Below are 17,843 nucleotides of genomic sequence, written 5' to 3'. Positions count from 1 at the left end.
GCAATTTAGTGAGACTCTGTTTCAAAATAAAGAATAAAAAATAGGGCTGGGTGGAGCTCAGAGGTAGAATGCCTCTCCAATACTGCACACACACACACACACACACACACACACACACACACACACAATCCAAAAAAAAGTGAGTCTTCCCCACGACCCTGTTCCCCAGATCTCCTCCCAAAGACGACTGCATTGCACACTTCTCTGTAGTCGTCTAGCAAGACTTAGGTCATCAATAAGCCTAAATACATATTATTTTGTATTTTCACCGAAGGCTATACTTTGGAGATGCTCGCCAACCAGTGCCTATGAAATTGCTGCATTATCTTAACAGCTGTGTAATTTCCCAGTGTGGATGGAGTGTGATTCTCCAAACCCACCCCTGCCCCAACCACCGTGGACATTTTTGCATTGATGTGTGGGGCAGCACGGGCATCCTATCCCTTGAGAACTCGGCCCCTGGCTGTCAGGAGGCAGCCTCAGAGTCAGCCCTTTGGTCTGACTCTGAGTCAGGCTTTGGTCCACCCTTCCCTCCCTCTCTCCCTTCCTTCCTTCTTTTCTATAAGTAATTTTATTGGTGCAACATATGATTGAGCATAATGAGATTCAAAGTGATACGCTCGTACATGCGCACAGCACTTGGTGTTTCCCTCCAGACCCCACCCTGCTTGCTCCTCCCTTCCGTGCAGGTTAGTGAGATTGGTAGCGATGTCTTCATGTCTGAACTGTTTTCTTTCTTGGAAGGTGATGGGAGAGGTAGAAAGGGAGAGGGAAATGGGGGCTTGAGGAAAGAAACAGGTTGGGCCTTCCTTCCAAAAGCTCAGGGGATAATCGGGGGAGCTCTGGACTCCTGGGAGCTTGGCCTCTGCCCCTGGTGAATGAGGAGTGATGGCTCAGGGACACTGCTGCCTCTTTCTGCAGACTCTGGGGCTCTTCTATGTCCTTGGCCCTGGGAGCAGAGCACAGATATCAGCTCAGGGCCAGCGCTGAGTGAGCACCATCTGTATGACTTACTGAACTCTCACAACAATCTTTCAAGTCCAAGAGAATCATTATTGTGATCCAGGCAAGAAAGAGGCACAGAAAGGATTAGCAACTTAACTGAAGTCACACAGTTATTTTATGGCAGAGACTGGAGCCACAGGCTCTTTATATAACTCCCATCTGCCCAGCAACAAAATAATGGGTTGCAGAGAGGAGGGGACCAGACTTTGACAAGACAGCCTCTTTGGTCTTCAGCCAGGCCTCTTTCAGTAATGGCTTAGGTCTTAATGAGGTGAGCCCTTGCATGGGTTTTCATCAAGGCACCTGGCACAGAGTTCGTGCTCAGAGCTGAGATATTAGGATGTTGGTTACATAAGGGTGCGAGGGGTGACAGGGTGGGGAGCGGTGTGTCCAGCTGTAACCAGCTGCCTCTCCCTCCTGCAGTCCGACTCCACGACAGCATCTCTGAGGAGGGACACCACTACCTGATCTTCGACCTGTGAGTCTGGCCCCACCTGGTCTGTGGCACAGTGTAGGGGTGCCAGGCAGGGTCCTAAATGCCCCCGATTTTCTTTTCAGGTCCAGTGTTCCCCAAATGTGGCAGGCCTGCATTCCGAGCTATGCAAGCCGATTTCCCTAGCTAAAACAGCAAACGTTTTAAACTGTGATCATGCATTTATTTTTGTTTCTCTTCTATTTGTGGCCAGTGATGCTGGTTTGCCATTCGTGGCAGCAATATAATGTTTCCTTGAGGAACGTGTTTGATTTGCTAGAGCAGTAATGAAACGACAGAACTTGGTGGTTCCCAGATTGGTAGTGAAAATCAGCGGTACAGCTGGCCTCCTCTGTAAAACAGCCCGGGCCCATTGAGGGGGGGTGGCCACGCATGTTGGGGGCCAGACATTTGGGAAACCTCTGTACCTTTCACTCCATTTTCCTGTGAACCCAAAGCTACTCTTAAAAAAAAAAAAGTCTAAGTGGGAGGTGGTGGCGCATGCCCGTAATTCCAGCATGTGGGAGGCTGAGATAAGAGGATCGTATGTTCGAAGTCAGCCTCAGCAACTTAGGGAGACCCTGAGGAACTTGACAAGACCCTGTTTCAAAATGAAAAATAAAAATGGGCTGGAGGTGTAGCTTGGAGGTAGACTGTTTCTGGGTCCAATCCCTAGTACCTAAGTAAATAAATGAAAACGTCTATACGACAAAGAGAAATGAAAAAGAAAATTAGCTACTGGGCTTTTAGCAGCCTGAGAGACCCAGTTCTGAGTGTCCCTTCTGCCACCAGCCAGGACCCAGCAGGGGAGAAGGGTAGGGAGGCAGTAGAAGGAAGTGTGCTCTGGAATTAGAAGGGGTCTCAGCAGGGGTCACCCCAGTGGTGCCAGGTCCCTCCTTTGGGGGCTAAGGCACCAAAGTCCCTGAGCCCCATCCTTGGCTTCCTGGACACTCTTCCAGGTGGCACCTGGGATTTTATGGGAGGGTGACTTTGTCCTGTGTCCCCCAGGGTCACTGGTGGGGAGCTGTTTGAGGACATCGTAGCCCGGGAATATTACAGTGAAGCAGATGCCAGGTGAGTACCAGGCCCTGTTGCCAGCTGTTCACATCTGGGGAGGCCAGCCCTCAGTTATGACCTTCCACGCTGACCCTCCCTCTCTCTCTCCAGTCACTGTATCCAGCAGATCCTGGAGGCTGTGCTGCACTGCCACCAGATGGGGGTGGTGCACCGGGACCTGAAGGTGAGCAAGCCATGGGGGTCAGCCCACCTGGAGCCCCCTTCACGTCCCTCCTCCCACAGGGCTGGGTGTTACTGGAATCCCTTTGATTTTCCCCATTTGGGGTGGGCGGGGATATTTCCCCACTGTGAGATGAGGAAGCTGTGCTCAGGAAGCCAGAGCAGCTGCTTTGTGCTGTGCCAGGTAAAATGCAGTGAGGCTGCCAGGGGCCCTGGTAGGCGGAGGAGGCAGGCTGGGTCCCCACGCCCAGTGCAGCTGCTCTGCTTGGTCTGGAGCCTCTCACCTGCAGCTTCCTTGTGGTGGGGGTTGCCGTAAAAACCCTGTCGGGCTGTCCAGTGAAATTGCACTGTGCCTGGGACACAGACACACTGCTGTTCATGTTCCTGGGTTTCTGGCAGGCAGGGAGCAAGTAAAGCAGGGCTTGGGGCCCTCTGAGTCCCCCACTTCCCATCTGAAGAAAACTGGCAAGGACTAAGCTGTCTAGGATTGGCACTGGCCACTGGGCTGTGCCCCATCAGCCTGCCTTTTTGGGTCCCTTTTGCAGAGCCTCATGGCATCAACCCCTGGGAGCTCATGGCACCCTCGTTTTGAAGAATAGGAAACCGAGGCTGAAAGAGTCCAAGGGATTTACCCAAGGACGTGTATTTCAGTCATGCCTGAGTGAGGGCCAGGGTGCCTTGGCCTCGCAACCCCAGGTCCTGTCACCTTGGAGACTAAAGCACTTGGTCCAGCTCTTTTTTCTGCAGCAGCCCCTTCTAGGGTGACACCACTGGGTGTCGGGAGCCTCTGCTTTTGGCCTTCAGTGGCAATGAGCTCACTTCTTGCAGAGTGCCCCTTACACCATGGGGAAATGCTCCTTTGCTCTTTCCTGTGATGGAGGTATTGCACTGAGTCCTAGCTTGGAACCACACAGGGATCAAGCCTGCAGCTGGGAACAGCCCTAGAAGGACTCAGGCAGCTCTGCTGCAGCTCCTGAGTCTTCACTGGGCTGTGCACCCCACTCCCTGCTACGACACCCTCCCTGGGTGTGCTCCAGTCAGTCCCGGTTTCTCTTTGGGGCACCGTACTTTGATCAGAACCCCCATCCACCTCCGGCTGGGGGACCCATGGCTTCTCACCTGTGCCACAGGTGAGCTCCCTGTGGTCTGGTCTAGACCCACAAGCGAGTGTGCACTCCAGGAAGGTCTCCGGCCAGACGGCAGGATGGTTGTCCCTAAAGGGCTGTTCCTGTTATAGCTACAGCCCCTGCAAAGGAGGAGAGGCAGCCCAGATTTAGGCCACTCTGGATACACTAATTAGTGGCACATTCATCAAATCAGGGCAGGATGGCTACTGAGACCCAGGACATGTTGGGAACACAGTCCCCAGAGGATGAAGGAGGCCTTACAGAGCCAGACAGAGGCATCTTTACTTGTTTGGGTGCAGGCTAGCTTTGACAGCGAAAGGCCAGAGGTGGGAGCCCATGGGCATCCCCTGGGTAAAGGTGTCAGAAAAAAGGAAACCAGCGGCCCCCAAAGCTCAAAGCCCCTCCCCAGGCAGTGATCTCGAGTGCTGAGGCTTTTAGAAACTCACCGCAGGCCCTGCAGAGTGCTAAGGATTGTCTTGGGTAATCCAGACACTGCCCCCCCCCCCGTAGGTATTGCCCCCACCCCCATTTCTGAGAGGGAACTGCAGCCCCAAGAAGTGAGAAAAAGCAGCAAAGTTCCACCACACAGAGGGCAGTGCTGGGCTCAGAAGCCGGCGCTGTCTAAGGGTGAAGCCCACACCCCTAGCTCCTCATTGTTATGAGTTCCACGGTGCAGAGGGGCCAGCAGGGTGGAGAAACCTGGGGGCCTGTACCTGGGAGGCAGAGTCTCAGCGTCCCAGAGGCCAGGTCAGCTGTGGCCCTGCCTACGAGCCCCACCTTCTTTCAGCCTAAGGTGGGTTAGATGAGGTCAGTCTTTGCCTTGATTCTGACCCTATCACTTGCCAGCTGTGTGATCTTGGTCAAGTCACTTAACCTGTCCAAACCTCAGTTTCCTCATCTGTACATAGACAAGCATTCAGGTAACAACAGGAGCTAAGATCGACGGCACCGAGGGCTCCTTCTTTAGACAGAGTAATTGTGGGGGCCTCTTTTGAAGGAGTGACACGAGGGTGATGGCTGGACAAAGAGGAGTGGCCAGCCCTGTGAAGCCTGGAGCTGGGGAAAATCAGGCAGGGGAAGCGGGAGGCTCAAAGGCCCGAAGGTGAGAGCAGGCAGGAGCATCAGAAGCCACCGTGGAAAGCAGAGATAATAGTACTCATCTGGAGAGGTTGTTGGGGGGGGGTGGAGGATGCAGTGGGACAGTTAGGCCAGGGGCTGGTATAGAGTAGGGCCATAATGCCGCTGATCCCTCCTCTCTGTGCTGGTGGCTGGTGGAGGACGGATCTTTCTGTTGCATATGATAGAGCTCTTGACAGATGACTGAAGCTCAGGGTCCTGTGGCTGGGGCTAGAAGTGGGGTTCTGAGTCTGCTGACCCTTCCTCATCCTCTTGTGCCTCTCCTTCTCCCTGGCCCCGGGAAGCCTGAGAATCTTCTGCTGGCCTCCAAGCTCAAGGGCGCAGCGGTGAAGCTGGCGGACTTTGGCCTGGCCATCGAGGTGGAGGGGGAGCAGCAAGCATGGTTTGGTGAGTGGGGCGAGAGTGCAGGGGTGGTGGCAGCCTTTGTGTTAACATGTGGGCCTCTATGAACCTTGTGCCTGAATGGGGATGGGCATCAGATGGCCACTGGACCAGAAAGATCCAGGGAGCAGAGACTAACGTCACCTGGCCTCCATGTCAGTGGGCGGTGCCCATCCCACTCTCTGGGGGCCAGGCACGGGAACAGGACTGTCACTAAATGAGAGCATGAACTTTGCATGTGAACTCACGCTGACACTGTTGGCAGGGGCATCCAGGGGCCTCCCTTAAACCTGGATGCTGGAGATCAGCATCCTGGTTTTAGAGATGAGGAAACAGGCTAAGACCCTTGGGAAAGGTCAAGTAAGCTTACTGGGGTGAAGCCAGGGTTTAGTCAGATGTGCTGAGATTGTGCTATAAATGGTGTATGCCATCTACCTGGGGCTACTTTTTTTTTTTGGTACTGGGGGTAGGACCCAGGGGCTTTCTACCTCCGGGCTATACTCCCAGACCCATTTTTTAAAATATTTTATTTGGAAACAGGGTCTCACTAAGTTGCTGAGAGCCTCACTAAGTAGCCGAGGCTGGCTTCGAACCTGTGCGATCCTCCTGTCTCAGTCTCCCAAGCATGGGGATTACAAGCGTGAGCTACCACGCCCAGCTTTGGGGCTACTTTTTAATGGGCAATATTGACCTGTGGTTAAGAACCAGAACTCTGGGTTCATATTCTGCCTTTAGGAGCCGGTTATGTTGGTGCATACCTGTAATCCTAGTACTTGGGAGGCTGAGAGGAGAGGATTTTAGATTCAAGGCCAGCCACAGTAACATAGCAAGACCTTCAGCAACTCAGCAAGACTCAGTGTCAAAAAAAAATAAATTAGAGCTGGGTAGAGTGGCATACACTTGTAATCCCAGCATTTGGGAGGCTGAGACAGGAGGATCACAGTTTGTGGACAGCTTCAGCTACTTAGTGAGGCCCTCTGCAACTTAGTGAGAACTTGTTTCAAAATAAAGAATAAAAAACAGGTGTGGGGGTGTAGCTCGGAGGTAGAACGCCCTTGGGTTCAATCCCTGGTACCACAAAAATAAATAAATATATTAGTTAATTGAAAAATAAAAATAAAATAGCTGGGGGGTATAGCTCAGAGGTAGAATGTCCTTAGTACCAAAGGGGCTGGGGGAAATCCTGCCTTTGCTACCTATGAGGTGTGTGACTTTGGTGAGGCATTTTAAATCTCTGAGCCTGTTTCTTCATCTATAAAACGGGGAGAATAATAATATGTTCCTCAAGGGCTGCGTGAGGGTTAACTGAGATAAGGCACGTCAAGTACCCGGCCCAGTGCTCAGCACACGCAGTAACTGATAACTATTCTTTTGATTACTTGTTAAAATGTTCCGGGTGCCTTTTATTTCACTTGATCCTCTCAGTGACACTGGGGGGCATTTAAGACAGGAATACTAAATCCTTCATTTGGCACGAGAGGAAGCCTAGACCTAGAAGGTAGAGAAACCACCCAAGAGACTCAGGGGCAAGGTCAGGGTTAGGAGCAGGCCCTGGCATCCCACGACTGGCTCCTACAAGGGCTTAGCCCCTAGTGTGGAGCTGATGTGGCAAGCACATCCCATTCTGAAGGCCACCAGCAATGGGCTGGTGCATGAGAATTGTGATGAGAAATTTGTGACCCTGACCGTGGACCCAGGAGGATGGAGCTCTGTGATTGATTACTCCTGTCTCCCACAGGCTACGCAGTGGGGAGTGGTGTCAGGTGTGCTATATATCACCCGCTCGATCGAGAGGCTTTGCTGCAGGCTCTTGGGGTCGGGGCTTTTTCTCCTTCTCTAGGGCAACCCTTACCCTCTCTCCAGGTTACTCACATGCCAACTTCTGTGTGTGTGTCTACCTGTCTGTGTGTCTGGGGAGCAGGGTTTGCAGGAACACCTGGATACCTCTCCCCAGAAGTGCTGCGGAAGGACCCATATGGGAAGCCTGTAGACCTGTGGGCCTGCGGTGAGTCCATCCGAAGGCCCATTTGTCCCTGGGCTGGCCAGGCCTCCGAGACCCCTCTCTCCTTTCCATCACTCCCCCTTCCCATATCTCTCCTCCCTGCAGGGGGTTGAGACTTCTTCTGGTCCTCTCCCCAGGTGTCATCTTGTACATCCTGCTGGTTGGGTACCCCCCGTTCTGGGATGAGGACCAGCACCGCCTGTATCAGCAGATCAAAGCTGGTGCCTATGATGTGAGTGTCACCCCTTTCTCCAGCCCCTGCCACATCATCCTCCTGCCCCCTTCCAGTGAAAGCCAAGGAGATTAGAGGTCTGAGGACACCTCTCCCCTTCTGTCCCAGTCCACTTAGATCACCCTGTCTCTTTCTAGCTCTGGGCCAAGGATAAACGCCAAAGAAGCTGGAAGACTAACCAGGGATAGGCAGTGACCACGTGGTACCTAATGGTTGGGGCTCAAAGTGATGGGGTTTATTCTGTCGGGCCCCAGAAGGCAGAAGCAACATGGATGTGGGTGAGGTGGCAGATGCTGTGCCACGCTTCCTCTCTCTTGTGTATACAAATAAGCATAGTAGGTCAACACTTCCATGGCACTCTTCTGAATATTTACATATATGATCCATTCAATCCTCATACCAGTCTGTAGCATGGACACTACATTTATCCCCATTTACAGATGGGGATGCTGAGGCATAGAGAAGCCAGGTAGCTGCCCAGATCACAGAGCATCCCCAGGGGTGGCTCATGGGCTCACGTGACCCACTTTAGGTCTCAGCCTGAAAGGTAGAGGCAGAGGCAGAGGCAGGACCTGGACCCAGGCCTTCTGATTCAGTAGCCCATTGCATGATCACTGTCTGCTGCTGTCCAGAGGGGACACAGCTTCAGAATGGCAGAGGCAGGTCTTCTTTCCCTCTGGCCATGGGGCCGTGGGGATCTGTCCTGGGGTCAGGAGGTTGTGAGTCTCCCCTGGTCCAGAGGAGTCCTGTGGCTGGTTGTGGATGCCCGAGTGGACAGGCCTTAGAACCCCTGCCTGCTCCCCTGCCAGTCAGGGGCTGGGGGATCGCAGGGGTGGCCTGGGGCAGGCTGGGCAAACCTGGCCCCTCTGCCCCTTCCAGTTCCCATCACCAGAGTGGGACACCGTCACCCCAGAAGCCAAGGATCTGATCAATAAGATGCTGACCATCAACCCGTCTAAACGCATCACAGCCGCAGAGGCCCTCAAGCACCCCTGGATCTCGGTGAGCCCCCAGACCCTTCCAGTGCCCCCCAGACCTTGGGGCCCAGCCTTGCCTAGCTTGGCCCTGCCCCCATCTGTGTCTTTGGAAGCTTAATCCCAGAGACTCACCCTGCTGTGGTGCTTGGGGATAATATGGAAGTGAGGGGTGTCCTGGGTTGGCATTATGACTGGGGTATCGATCTTTGGGTGCCAAGATGCCCCCACACCTCTGCTAAGCCACCCTGATGAGGGGCCTTTGGCTGGCCGGACACTCACAGCCTCTTCTCCTGGTTCCCAGCACCGGTCCACCGTGGCCTCCTGCATGCACAGACAGGAGACCGTGGACTGCCTGAAGAAGTTCAACGCCAGGAGGAAACTGAAGGTAATGGTTCTTACTCCCCATACCAGGCTCACTAGTTCTTTCCTTCAAGCATTGGTTGAACTCTGACTGCATGCTAGACAGCAGGCTGGGCCTGGGGAATGAGCAATGAATTTCACCCCAGCCTTGCCCCGACTGAGCTCTCGGTGTGATGGAGAGGACGGACAAGTGACCAGGACATTGCAGGGCACTGGTGAGTGCTGTGCCTTGGCTGGGGGAGGACACAGCTGGGAAACACATATTCCCAGGACCCGGAGCCAGTGGCATCTAAATTGAGACCCTGAAAGAGAAGCAGACGTTAGCTGAGCGTGGAGTCAGAAAGGAGATGTTCCAGCCTGTGTGGATGTCAGGAGCATGGGCAAGGCTCCCTGGGGCCCACAGGTGGTTCTGATTGGCTAAGAACAGCTCTGGAGGCCAGATGTGACCGGGCAGGAGGCCACAGTGTGGTGACAGGTCCCAGCTGCCAAGTGCTAAGGAAGAGTGGCTGAATCACTCAGACAGGGGGTGTGTCCCCAAAGAAGTCCCTGTTGCTCAGGTATACCCTGAGCCGTGCCCTCTGAGCAGGCCCTGTGCACCCACAAGCCAGGCTTCTCTGTCTGAGGGAGCAGCGCCAGTGCAGAGGATGGGAAGGGACTGAGGTGCACTCCTGGATCTGGAGTGGGGGCTCAGGATGGGCCCAGGCCAAGGGACGGTGGCCAGCAGGATGCCAGGAGAGCCCAGTCCCACTCCACAGCACAGTGGGAGCTGTGTCAGAGAAGAAGTCTCAGAGTGTGGGAACCAAGGATTCTTAACATCAGAGAATGTCAGACTTGGGGGTGTCCAGTCAGGTCTGAAACAGACAGCGCGAGGGCCAGGAGGGCCGTTTTCCCCCAGCCCAGCTCTCTGCTGAAGAGAGAGCTTTTCCACACTGAAGATTCTCCAGGGCCTTGAGCCCAGGGGACAGTAGAACGAGAGCAAGGCACCCCAAGTCCAGCAGGACACAATGTCTGCCATCCTTGCCCAGGCAGGAAGTTTCCACGGCCTTTACGGACCCCGCCAGTAGGTGTCCTCAAATCCATCGCTTTGGCCAGACCATGGGCCCTATTAATATCTATGCCTGCGATGGCCCTGTCCCAAGAGCTGTGCCAGCAAAGCAACTTCTCCAGGGAGGGAGGGTGGGCTCTGGGCTGCAGGGGGGACAAAGGGAGGGGCTGGGGCAGGGGCTTTGGCTTCGTCCCTGAAGGAAGCACCTGCCTGTCCTCCCCCATGTCTCCCACTCCCCTGTGTCCCCTCGTCCCCTCATCTCTGGCCTCCTCCCCGCCCCTCCTCTTATCTGTTTCAGGGTGCCATCCTCACCACCATGCTGGCCACCAGGAACTTCTCTGGTAGGTGGTGGGGCCTGAGTGCCCAGTATGCTCTGCACTGATCTGCTGGGAGCACTGGGTGTCCCCAGACTGGGAGCTGCCCAAGACTCCTTGACTGGGACTTTGCCTGCTCACCACACACCCTAACCTGGAAAGGAAAGGAGAGCACAGATCAGCAAGCAAGGCCGGGTTAGCGGTTTCTCTGGCCCTCCTGCCTGTCAACAGCACTGGGGTCCTCAGGCTGGGCCAGCCAGAGGGGATGGCGCCGGAATGTCAGGGGTTCAGCTCCAGGAGGCAGGAGCCACTGATGCTGGAGCCCGAGCTAAGCAGGAACCTTCATGACAGAAACACAGCGGGGACGTGGGGACTGTTGCCACCCCTCTTTTCCAGATGAGGAAATGGAGCTCAGAGAGGTGAGCTGGCCTCACCCAAGTCACGGGGCTGGCTGAGGTCCGCGTGGCCCAGAGCAAGTACTGGTCACCGGGGGAGACCAGATCAGCAGCCTCCCAGATCTCTATCCACGGCCTGGCTAGTGAAGGCGACTACCTGGGCATGTGGCCCCAACGAGAGAAGGGGCAGGGATTGTTTTCAGGGCTTAGCAAACAGCTCCTCTTGGCACGTGGGCCAGCACTGGGCCAGTACTGCCAGAGGTCTGTCTCCGGGGAGCCCTGGGTGCTGACGAGGCACCCAGAGGCAGAGATAGATGGCAGATATGGCAAAGCTCACCCGAGGGGCCCTTGGCTGGGCCTGGGCCCAGCACAGACAGCTGCCGGGGGTGTGCAGGCTCTGCAGCTACGCTCAGCTCTGAGCAGAGTGCAGGCTGGCATCCCGTGGAGGGTCCATTTACCCATGAAACCAGTGGGGAAGAACAAGGCCCAGAGGTGGAATATTCCAGAATGTAAATCTCGGGCTTTTCCCCGGAACTGAACTGCCTTCTCACTCTCCCCAGACACGGATCTTGTTCCTTAAAATGAAAGATGAGCTACCCAGTCAGAATCTTTTTTTAACAACGGAGCATCCTGGAGAACTCCAGTCCAGAGCCCACAAAATGGGAGCCTGTGGGTTGGATCCAGTCGCTAGATGGGCTTCGTGGAGCCAGGGGTGTTTAATTAATAAATATTTTGGGGATGAATTTCTACCCCTTAAAAGTCAGGAGATTTGTGGGCATAGTGGCATGTGCCTATAGTCCCAGCTACTCGAATGGCCAAGGCGAGAGGCTCGCTGGAGCCCTGGAGTTCTGGGCTACCGTGTGCTACTTGTGTCTGCACTAAATTTGGCATCAATACTGTAACTTCCCAGGAACAGGGGATCACTGGGTTGATCACTAGGGAGAGGTGAACTGATCCAGGTTGGACATGGAGCAGGTGAAAAGTCAGGAAATTTCATAGAAGAACCCAGATTTCTGTGGTCTCTTGAATACTATCTGCCAGACCTGGTGGCATATTTCTATAATCTCAGCTACTCAGGAGGTCGAGGCAGGAGGATCACAAGCTTGAGGCTAGACTTGGCAATTTAGCAAGATCCTGTCAAAATAAAAACAGAAAAGGACTGGGAGTGTGACTCAGTGGTAGAGTGCCCCTGTATCATAAAAAAGAAAATCAGCGTTCGGCCTCGTAGGACATCAAACCCTGCAGCAGTGAACTGGGGCCAAGAGAGACTAAACCTCCTTGAGGGCAAGCACCCCAGCCCTGCTGCTCATCCCAGGCCAACTTCCAAAGCCTTTGGTGGGTAAGCAGCCATTCCCCCTAGACCTAGAGCCCGGAGGTGGCTCCTCCATGCTGGGTTTGCAAGTGTGACACTTTGCATAACAGCCTTGTGGGGGCCTGAGTAGAAATGTGGGGAGTCTAAAAGCATGAACCCCATTTCTCAGAATCCCTGGGGCATCAGTGTCCTATCCCCACCAATAACCCCACCCCAGCTCACTCTCTCGAGCCACCTGGAGAAGGACCAAGGCTGCCATTGACTAAGCCTCCACTGATGCAGGCTGAGTGCTGTGCTGAGCCCTTCCTAGATCCCCGCCTCATTCCTGGCACCTGCGTGAGGTCTGAAGCAGCCGGATGCCAGGTGGGGCAAAGCTGGGCATTCATGCCACTTCCTAGCTGGTGCCTACTCCCAGAACTCCAGGGAGGAAGTGAGGAGGGGGGAGAGGGAAATGACAGTGCTGTGGCCTTCCTGAGAGCTGTTGCTCTACCACTGCTGGCTGCAGCAGCCCCAAGGGGCTCCAGGGCCTGAGGCTGGGGAGGCAGGCAGGGAGCAGGGGGCATCTGCTTCTCGTCACTGGCCTGCAGCTGTCTAGAGTGAGTAGGCAGGGCTGACACATGACCTCCGCAGCAGCATGGGGCTAAAATTAGAGAGGCTGGGTGGGGGTGGGGGGCTGGCCAGGCAGCACGGCCTCCCGGCTGGCCACCACCAGCACAGTGGTGATCGGGATCCAGAGGGAATCCCCAGGCTGAAACAGCCGCCCCACACTCCTGGGACGCACCCGACTCCTCCCTCAACGCATGAAGCCAGAGGGTTATACTTGAGATTGTGGAGAACCTGGGAGCCAGCCGGGGCAGTGCCTGGGCCGCTAAAGAGAAAGGAAGAAGAGAAAGAGGAGGAAGAAGAGGAGGAGGAGGAAGAGGGGAGAGGGAGGGGGAGGGGAAGTCTCTTCCGCTGTTGAGCCTCTCTGCTCCTGCCCCGTCCACCCTCCGCGCCTCCGTGGATGCTGCTCTTCCTCACTCTGTGGGCCCTGGTGCCCTGCCTGGTGTTGTTAACCCTCTACTTTCTCTCCTCCACAGGAGGGAAGAGTGGAGGGAACAAGAAGAATGATGGCGTGAAGGTAAGCCCCCCTGTGAGCCAGGCAGGGCCTTTCTCCGGTGGTGTTTCTGCCACTGGGACTGGTTTCCAGGCCTGGAGCAAACTGAGCCTTGCCGATGGTGCTTCAGGCACACACATATCTGTGGCGAGGCTGTCTCCAGACCCACAGACCTGGCTGCAGTGTCCACCCTCTCACCATGCTTGGTGGGGCAGGTCGGGGAGGGGTTGGTGGAGGGAGGAGAGGCAGGTGGCCTGGGATTGGGATGAACACAGGAGGCGGGGCAGATCGGAAGGAGGCTTTGGGGCTTCTCCAGGGCAGGAGACCTGGTGAACCAGGAGGGACGGAAGTGGCCTGAGGGATGACCTCCTGCCCTAGTGTGGGTGGGCTGGACTGGGCCCTGGCCTGCTGCACACACTCGTCCAACCCAGAAAGCCTGCAGAGGACGCATAACCATTCCTTCAGGTTTGGGGGCCCAGAGGTTTTTCTTCCTTGCCAAGGCCAGTTGGTCCAGTGCCAAGAATCTCCCCTGCCCTTACCAGGCCTGGCTCTTGTCCCTACCCCTGATGCCCGAGCTACTTTCCTCCATACCCTGCTGACTCCCTCTTCTCATCTTTTCTCTCTTCTACCTTCTCCCTCTGCTCTCTGAGCTCCGGGCTCCTGCTCTCTGCAACTTCTCCTCCCCTGCCACCCATCACCTCATGGGTGCTCCTCTCTTGAGACCCTGCCTCCTTCTGGGCTCAGTGCCCCACCTGGCTGAGGCCCCAGGACTGTGCTGGGCCCAGGACACTGGCAGGTGTGAGATGCTGTATGAACACATCCACCCAGGTGTGCTGGTGGTTCCATGGCTTGGATTATAGTAGTGATTATGGCCTTGGGCCACTGGCTCTGGTTTGTCGGGGTTGCACTAGAGAGGGTCTGGCCTCTTCTTTGCCCTTTGACTCCTTCTCCCACGTGAGTTTCCCCAACATTTCAGCTTTAAAAACATACCGAAGAGCAGCAAAACCCTACCTAATCATTCTCCCTTCTCATCTTGGGTGCTTGCGGGGTATAGTCATGCACCCTGTAATGAAGTTTCTGTCAATGACAGATTGCAGACACAAGGATGGTCCCCGAGGATTAGAATGGAGCTGAAAATTCCTAATGCCTAGGACTTTTATATTTTCTATCTTTAGACATATTTAGATACACAAAGCTTCTTCTAATCACCTATAGTATTCAGTACAGTACTGTGCTGTACAGGCTTGTAGCCTACAAGCAATAGGCTATACTGTAAAACCTAGGTATAGTAGGCGGTACCATCCAGGTGTGTATAAGAACACTCTCTGATGATCACACAACGATTAAATCACCCAGTGATGTATTTCTGGAAATGTGTTTTTGTCATTCATTAAGCAGTGCATGGCTGCACACTATGATTTTATTATTAGTCAAAACCCATGGTTTTTGAACTTAACTTTGGAGCCCACAGGTTCTGGGGAGACCCCTCTGGCAGTGGGTGGGGTGGGTGGGAGCAGAAAGGGCAAAGTCTGGTTTACCAGTTTCTGTTGCTTCTTGTACTCATGTTGGCCAAACAGCTTCACATCACGGCCATCGTGGTGGTTGAGAGAACCAGGTGGGTTTACTGACAGCTGGACCTTGCGGTGTATCTAAACCTCGGACAGAGCCTGTGTTTTCTCTTTTGTGCCATGAGGTTAAGAGGGCCCTGGCCTCCCAGGGTATTTGTGGGGATTAGCTGGGATAATGAGCATTGAGAGGTTAGCAGAGTGCAGCTGTGTGATACACAACTCATGGGTCAGGCATCAGGATTCTTTTCTGTTTTATACATTAGGTAAAATTTCTCTAGAAAACAAAGCTCAAGAAAATATTTGGAAACCATAGATCAAAAGCAGACCTAATTTATAGTTAATGTGCACCTGTCTAAATCTTTTATGGACTCTGGCGTTGAATTTGGGGTTTGCCTGCCATTTGGGGCTCCCCTGAGCTGACCCTTTCTCCCATCTTAAAAGGGCAATGGAGGGATGTGCAGCGTGGGGGATGCCAGGTTTGGAGTAGCCAAGGACCTCTGCCCCATGTGTAGATGCTGAGCTGGAGGTTCTGGGCCCCTGGGGAAGGCCATCTCCCTGGTCCCAATTTTCAGATGTTGGGGACAGAGGCCACAGCTGCTGGTGGCTGGACCTGGGCCAGTGGAAGAGGAGGTGGCAGAGGGAGAAGCTTCCCTGTCTGCCTCTCTTACACTGGCTTTCAGACACGGTCCTAGCCAAGGCTGGTGAAGAACCCTGGGCGTGGGGTCAGGAGGGGACTCATTGGTCTGGGGGAGGAGGTAAACTTCTAGATCTGGCCCATCTCAAGCAAGGCCAGGAAGTGGGGACCAGCAAAGGGCAAAGACAGCTTAGAGCCTGGGGTGCTTCTGGACAATGTGGGGTTCTCCAGCTGACACAGCTGAAGAAAGTGTCACTACTTCCTGTAGTGCAGCTCAGACCGAGTAGCTTCCCGAGGTGGGCTGGGTATAGACCATCCCCGTGAGCCACCTCTACAGCTCAGCTCCTTCCCTCGCTCAGGAGGGAGGAGGCAGGAAGTCCAGCTGGAAGAGAAGAGTGACTCAGAAGGCCTGGCCCAAGACTTGGGGGCCCGGCCTGCCATATGTGGCGCCGAAGGAGAGAGGAGGGTGGTGGAGGTGGGCAGGGCACCAGTCTTGTTTTCTCAAGTTGAGAAGCCGTGGGTTTGATTCTGGGCCTCGCCATTCCCTCCCTTTGGGGCTTGGTCCTGGGTCTGCCGTCTGCATGAGGGGAGAGTGGCCGTTGCTTGGAAGGGCTGGCAAGAGGGTCCTGGTGGAGCCGCATCGCAATGGATGCACGTTCAGCCTAAGGGGAAATCCATGCTCTTCCCGCACCGTGGTTCTCACAAACAAAGCGCCATTGCATCTGGGGCTTGAAGAAGAGGGAGCGATTGGTTGCAAGGCTGGAGGAGAGCCAGCTCGGCTGGAGACACAGGGCCAGGACCATCCCACCGGCCTTTGAGGGCTTCCAAGGCTGCGTTGATCACTCTCAATTTCCACCACCCCGGCTAACCTTAGAATCCCGCGTCTTCGCGGTGCTTCTAAGGGAGCTGACCGTGTTCTGTGGAAGCCCCTTTTCGATCAAACTCTGGGGTGCTGGTCAGTGTGGGTGTATCAGTGCCGTCCTTCCTCCATGACCAGGAAAAGCACGCCTTTCCGTCTCCAAAATGCAGCTCCTGCCTGCCGCCCTTGGCTCCTGCAAGGAGGGGCCAGCCGCTCCCACCCCTTACGACACTCACTGCCCCTGTTGGTGTCCATCCGTGCCGTCGTGACCTCTCTCCCCATGTCCCATCCTGTCACTGTGCGTCCGAATCTGATGCAGTCTGCGCTCTGTGTCACCTCCTCGTGTCCCGCCTGGAACCTCCTGGCCTCTGTGAGGTTCCTCAAGTTTCTGCTGACAGCAGAGCTCTGTGAGCCTGTTTCCCTTCCCACACACACTGGGCCTGGCCTGGCTCCAGTCAAGGAGGGAGGCCAGTGGTAGGAGGAGAGGAGAGGAAAGGAGAGGAGAGGAGAGGAGAGGAGAAGAGGGAGAAGAGGAGGGAGAAGAGGGGCTGATGCATGTCATCAGCTGTGCGGTTACCGTCCAGCCAGCTGGGGACGATGTAAAGGCTGAGCCTTCATGCCCATGAGCACACAGCACAGAAATGGCCAGTGAGTGTCCCTGATACATCCAGGGAGGTCCTGGCCAAAGAGCACAAGGTTAGGTCCAGGTTCACTGGAATTTGAAAGCCCAGGATTAGATCTGAGATCTTCAGGAAATATTCAGTCCCCTTCTCTCCCAACTCCCACAGCGGGAAGGTCTAGCCTGGGAGTAGCTCAGATCTTTTCTTTGCTCCCTCATGGGGCAGCAGAACTAGAGGCCTCCTGGCTTCTCGGGTGCAGTGGCATCTGGAATAGAATGAACCTGTGTAGAGGGGTCAGACTGTGGGTGCCGTGGGCAGAGGAAAGAGCCCTGCACTAGGGCCTCAGCTGTGCAAGTGGCTTGCTGAGAGCGCCAATCCTGACCTGCACTCTGCTATGAGTGTAAGCCATTAAGACACCTGGCTCTGAGCTCTGAGTGGAGGAGAAGGCACTCGACCCCCTTCCCCTGGCTCCACTGCAAATGCAGGCGATGCTACAGATTCCTCAAATGCTAGAGTAGTCCAGCCGGCAAGGCTGTAAGACTCAGGTTCTAGACTGAGCTTTGCTTCTGGCTGTGCTTCAGTCCCTGTCAACCTAAAGGAGCAGAATAGGACAGTTGCTGGGAAGTTGGGAGTAACAAGTAGAATTTCAAAGACCACTTGGAGACTGGCTCCCATGCCTGGCCCTGATATCCCTAGTGTCACCCAGGTCTCACCCAAGACCTGGTTATCAAATCCCTCCTAGAGGACCCAGTTCTGCATATTATTGACAAGTTTCCTATGGCTGAGATTACAGCTCAGTGGTAGAGCGCTTGCTTAGCATGTGCAAGGCCCTACGTTCGATCCCTGGAACTGTAAGAAAGAAAAAAAAAAAAGAAAGAAAATACAAGTTTCCCAAGTGACAATGACTCTCACCTCAGAGTGGAGTCTTCTTGGCAGAGATGTGGGGGAAGCATTCCGCCTCATCTCCGGGCCCGAGCCTTTTTGTCCTTCAGGGGCACTGGATTCCGGAGGCCTTAGGAAACTGGTGACCGCGAGCCAAGATAGACTTCCCCCAGCAGAGTGAGCGTAGAG

At 54.8% G+C, this 17,843-nt stretch overlaps 1 protein-coding gene across 1 annotated transcript in view; it reads left to right on the top strand.

Moving 5' to 3' along the window:
- Positions 1-17,843, top strand: part of CAMK2A (calcium/calmodulin dependent protein kinase II alpha) — a gene marked incomplete at both ends in the record, with an annotated part of 64,156 nt that overhangs the window by 30,981 nt on the left and 15,332 nt on the right. Inside the window, 10 exons of the mRNA XM_080698492.1 lie at positions 1,429-1,483; positions 2,486-2,551; positions 2,645-2,717; positions 5,262-5,364; positions 7,280-7,363; positions 7,498-7,592; positions 8,472-8,594; positions 8,871-8,954; positions 10,273-10,315; positions 13,075-13,115. Of these exons, the coding sequence (XP_080554618.1) occupies positions 1,429-1,483; positions 2,486-2,551; positions 2,645-2,717; positions 5,262-5,364; positions 7,280-7,363; positions 7,498-7,592; positions 8,472-8,594; positions 8,871-8,954; positions 10,273-10,315; positions 13,075-13,115 (767 nt within the window). The remainder of the gene's footprint in view (positions 1-1,428; positions 1,484-2,485; positions 2,552-2,644; positions 2,718-5,261; positions 5,365-7,279; positions 7,364-7,497; positions 7,593-8,471; positions 8,595-8,870; positions 8,955-10,272; positions 10,316-13,074; positions 13,116-17,843) is intronic.

Source organism: Muscardinus avellanarius (genome assembly GCF_963383645.1).
Source record: "Muscardinus avellanarius genome assembly, chromosome: 7".
NCBI lineage: Eukaryota > Metazoa > Chordata > Mammalia > Rodentia > Gliridae > Muscardinus > Muscardinus avellanarius.
The sequence above is the reverse complement of the archived record's forward strand: the minus strand, read 5'-3'. Positions and strand labels throughout refer to the sequence as shown.